Source organism: Gracilinanus agilis, chromosome 5 (assembly GCF_016433145.1).
Source record: "Gracilinanus agilis isolate LMUSP501 chromosome 5, AgileGrace, whole genome shotgun sequence".
In the NCBI taxonomy this organism is placed as follows: domain Eukaryota; kingdom Metazoa; phylum Chordata; class Mammalia; order Didelphimorphia; family Didelphidae; genus Gracilinanus; species Gracilinanus agilis.
The window spans coordinates 305903527-305908670 of NC_058134.1; the positions used below are offsets into that span (position 1 = coordinate 305903527).

Below are 5144 nucleotides of genomic sequence, written 5' to 3' on the forward strand. Positions count from 1 at the left end.
CCCCGGGCCCCTCTCCCCACGTGCCCTCCCCCCAGCCCCCAGCCCCCAGCCCCCGCAGCCCGCCCGGTACCAGACGGAGCCGTAGGCCCCCGAGCCCACGGGGCTCAGGCTCTGGAAGCGCTCGGGGACCTCCCACAGCGTCTTGTTAAGCTCCTGCCGGTAGAAGCCGCTGCGAGGGGCCGACATGGCTCGGGCCTGGGGGGCCGAGCTGGCCTCCGCTGGGCCCCTCTCCGGCCCCGGCCCCGGCCCCGGCTCGGGGTGTGATACCTCCAGCAGCCTGGATGCCCGGCTCCGCCCGCCCGGCCGGGCCCGGCAGGCAGAGCTCAGAAGCTGCCCCCGAGGGGGGGGGCAGGGGCGGGGCGGGGTCCCCCACGACCCCGCCCTCAATGCTGGGGGCGGAGCCACTGCCGCAGCTAGAGAGAATCCCCAGAAACGTGACCCCGCCCCCCGAAGCTCCTGTCACGCCCACCGTCCCCCCTCTCACCTCCCCCTCTTCCGGCTCCTCCCATCCTCCCTCCCTGCTGCCTCCACCTTCCATCATCCCTCATCCTCAGCCTTCATCCCGTCAGGGACCGAGGCAACGGACTCCCGCCCAGATTCCCAACCTGCCTCCCCCCAGCCACAAAGGCGCGTCCCTCCTACCGCTGTGGTCTGACCGGGTCACTCAGGAACCTCCAGTGGCTCCCTAGTGCCTGAAGAAGAAAATCCCAACGCCCCAGTCTGGCGTTTAGGTCCCAACCTAGCTAAGTCGTTTCCTGAACGCCGAGGTATTCTGTCTCCTGCTCTCCTTTCGGGTCTGGGTCCCTGGGTCCCTCTGCCAGGAGTGGGATTGCTTCCCCCTCGGGAATATGCTCCCCTGATTACATCTCGACCTCAAGCCGGACAGAGGCTCCTTGAGGGCAGAACCTATTCTCCTGGTGCCTGTCACAGGGTCCTGCAAATCCAGTTTACTGGCATTTATTAGGCACCCACTATGTGCCAGACATACTGTGCATACAAAGGAAGCGGAGAACAGTCTTTGCCTTCAGGCACCTCAAATTCTGTGAGGGAAGAGCAGGTGCCAAAGCCTTTCCCGGCAAGCTGTCTATAGAGCAAATGAAAAGACTCTTAGGAGACTCTTACATAACAGATTGGAAGTGAAAATGTCTGGTTTCCAGCCTGGGGCCCTCCACCGAATAATCGTGAGACCCTGAGTGGGTCCCTGCTCCTTCCTGGAACTATTTCCTTCTTCACGAAATGAAGGGGTTGGACCCTTTGGCCATGAAGGTTCCTTTCAACTCTAAAACTGCTTGTGTGTGTGCTTAGAGATTCATTCCTCAATTTATTTCTTCAATAAACATTTATTAAATGTCTACTGTATGCAGTGCCCTCAACTTGGCTCATCTAAAAAGTGGGCTTCTGTCCTCAGAGAGTTCTCAATCTAGGATATAAACACAGAGAAATGTGAAGATACACAGATTGTAAGAAAGCTGACATCCTGCCTTATCCACAAGGGGTTAAGAAAAATGCCCCTAAATTCCTTAGTAGGAAGTGGGAAGCCTTTCTCTGAATGAATAAGAAAGGGTAACTACATAGCCAGGTGGATAGAGTGCCCAGCCTGGAGTGGGAAAGACTCATCTTCCTGAGTTCAAATCTGGCTTCAGACACTTACTCAATTTCTTTATCCCCACTTGTCTCTGTTCCTCATCCATAAAATGAGCTAAAGAAGAAAAGAAAAGCGACTCTAGTATCCTTGCCAAGGATGGAGTCATGAAAAGTCGGACATGACTGAGAAACTGAACAACAGCATTACCACTGGCTGTCAAAGGAGTTGTTTGCACCCTTTATTGACCTTTGAAAGACAAGTTTATGAGTCTGAGGGAGTTCTGGTTCCTGAGAACCTGGAGGAGATGGAGCAAGTGGGGATTTCTCCCTCCTAATACCAAGCCCCTGCACCATTGGCTGTATTTCTAGCAGATTTAATGATAGTAGCTAGTATTTAAATAGTATCTACTATGTACCAGACACTTTATAAATATTATCTCAGTGGATCCTCACACAATCCTGGGATGTAAATGTGATCATCTCAATTTTACAGTTGAGGAAACTGAAACAAACAAAGGTTAAGGGATTTGTCTAAGAGGACTCAAATAGTTAAATGTCCGAGGAAAGATTTGAATTCATATCATTCTAACTGCAGGGCCAGTACTCTACTGTAAACCCCCTCCTACCCTGTGAGTGAGTTGTCTAGGCATAAATACCCCTTCTAACAATTTAGGAGTTCATCCAATTGAGTCACAGTTGTGGGAGGAGAGTCACCCACTGATACTGAAATCACTTGAAGTAGAAAGCTGACTTAAAGAAATGACCCTTGGCAGCAGAGAAAAGAGTCAGCTATGGAATAAAGAAAGTCAGCCTGTCAACTGAGGGGCTATGCGGAGAGGTACAAAATCTGAGAACTAAGTGGAACAATCCACCCAAGAGAAATGCTACACTCAGGGGGAAGCTGTGTGAGATTCCTAGGAAGAGAGGAAGGACTTCCAAGCCCTACAGTATCAGGAGTTATGTTACCTTGACTATACATATTTGATAGCTGCCTGTCCATAATCATTATACTCTGATTTTGTGCCTGCTCTTCCCATTGGTGCTGCATGCATTCCAACTGTACACTATGGAGTTTAGTAGCTATTAGTCTTAGTATGATTCCTGGCACATAGTAGGCATTAATAAATTCTCGTTGACAGACTGACTCTCCTTACTATGCCATCTTTGTAAATATCTTTACTAAAAATCAATTGTGCCTACTGCTGACTATTAATGGGAAGTGCATCAGACAGTGATGGGCTCCCAAGCAAAGGATGTATGTATGCATATATATATATGTATATATATATAAGTTTATAGCAGTTCCTTTTCATGATAGCTAAGAACTAGAAACTAAGGAGATGCGACCATTAGTTGGGAAATTGGGGAATGCTGAACAACTTGTGGCATATGAATGTAATAGAAGACTTTTGTGCCATCAGAAATGATGAAGATGAGTTCAGAGCAACCTGGGAAGACTAGAATGAACTGAAGCAGAGAAAAGTGAACAAGACTAGAAGAATAACCCAAAGAAGAACAACATGAGAACGATGAATAACTTGAAAAGAACTCCGATCAAGACAATGACCAGCCAGGTCTCCAGAGGATCCCTGAGGACCCATGCTACCCACCTCCAGGCAGGGTGCAGATTGGGACTTCTTTTTTGGATGTGGCCAATCCATTTTGGGAATTTGTTTTACTTAATTTGGTTAATTGCATATTTGCTACAATGGTTTTATTTTGATCTTTTTCGGTGAAAAGGGGAGGAAAGAACAAAATAATTTTTGTTAATTAAAAAACCCAAACAAACTAATGATAAGCAAAAAGGAATGGAGACCCACTTGAAGCTCGAGGATCTACCTCCTACAGCAAGATGCTACAACTAAAGGAGAAGTATATATCGGGAGGACCCAACAAAGGGCTCAGCAGGGAGGACAGAGGAATGGAGGATGAAAGGAAGGCAGGCTAACTTTAGGTCCGAGTTCCAATTCTGCTCCTTCCTCTGTGTAGAACCTTAGATGAGTCTCCACACCCTCCCCAATACTCCCATCCCTGCTTGATTTAACTCTGTAAAGTAATGGGAATGGTCTGTAGAACTTCTCCAGCTGTGTGTGTATATGTGTCTGTGCAGGACCCGATTATTCCATCTGCAGTAGAGGGGCTGGGGGTCCACCCCATTCAACCCAGGAGCCCTGTTTTGGACCCAGGGGACAGAGAAGTGAAGGGCTACGAGAAGGAGGCTCGGGCTCCATCCCGTCCCGGTCCCCCTTCCCTCTTTCTCATTAGCTTTCCCTCCTCCAGCCTTTTCATGGGCCACATTTGAATCTCAAAGGTGAGGTCAGAACCTTCCAGGGGCCTCTTTTTCTGGAGACAAAGAAGCTCTCCCTCCCCTCCCCCACCTGCTTCTCAGTCTCCCAGAGCACAAGAAAAATCTGCTTTTCTCCTCACTGCCTACCCCCACCCCAATCATCTTGGACCTTTGTGTGGGTGCCCAGAGCTGGGGCCGGGGCAGCTATTCCAGTACATGACCCTCCCCCCCTCCTCCCAGCTCCTGGGACTTCCCAGGCCCACATGGTATTCAGAGATGGTATTCAAGAAGGCCCCAGCAGGTTGTTGGGGGAGGGCAGTGGGAAGACTGATGGGAAGGCACCCAGGATGAGAAGGAACTCCAAGGGCTGGAAGTCTACCCCACTGGCTGGAATCCCAAATCCATGGACTGATGGATCTAGCCGCCTATTAAAAAGGGATCTCAAAGGGTAGTCCTTTCAGTCTCTCCACCTATCAACTCTCCCCAGAAGCCTTTCAGACTGGGATTCCTCTCCCCTTTTCCTGAAAACCTCTGAGGACAGGGAGCTCACTACCCGGCAGGCTGTTCCACCATGGGACAGTTCTGGAAAGACCTAGGTTTCATTCCTGCCTCTTAGTAGCTGTGTGGCCATGGGCAAGTCACCTTCATCTCTTTTTGCCTCGGTTTACCAATTTGTAAAATGGGAGCAAGGACACTTATAGTACCTACTGGCATGGGCATTGCATCCCCAAAACTATTAGAAGTGTTTCAGGCAAACTGTAAGCAGGGAAATTCCTTTGCTCCTTTCTGCCCTTGTGACTCCTAACCCAAGAACATCTGATAACTCCTATAAGACCCTGAGATTAGTATCCTCCTTGGAAGTCCTTTGGATTGAGATGGACAGAGAGATACACCTGGACTATCGGGCTGTATCTCAGACATCTGTCCATGAGGGCGGCCCCCTATGTCTTCAGGCAGACCAAAACTCCCACCGAATGCCTGAGTGGTTACCACAGAGTCACGTCCTCACTGTTGTAAAGAGTGTAAAAACCCCTGAACTGAAGCATTCAGGGAGCAACCCCCAGGGTTGTTCCACTCGCACTCACACTGTAGCTGGGGGGAACAGCTTTTCCATCCATCCATGCTGGCCCCCACAAGGAGCAGCTCCCCATCTAGCTGTTCCACCTCGCTATTCCATCTCGCTATTCTCCTGGCCATTCTCAACATTACTTTCCAAATTAATACATTTCTCGTTTTACTTTTCAGCTAAGCTTGGAGTCTTGCATTCTTGTAA

General features: G+C 49.6%; 1 protein-coding gene across 3 annotated transcripts in view; it reads right to left on the reverse strand.

The window, feature by feature from the left end:
- The window catches only part of MAPK11 (mitogen-activated protein kinase 11), an 18185-nt gene extending 17962 nt beyond the window's left edge, over window positions 1-223 (reverse strand). For all 3 annotated transcript variants that reach the window (XM_044677499.1, XM_044677501.1, XM_044677500.1), the window contains exon 1: window positions 71-223. In XM_044677499.1, the coding sequence (XP_044533434.1) occupies window positions 71-186 (116 nt within the window). In that variant the 5' untranslated portion in view covers window positions 187-223. The remainder of the gene's footprint in view (window positions 1-70) is intronic.
- Window positions 224-5144: the final 4921 nt, after the last annotated feature.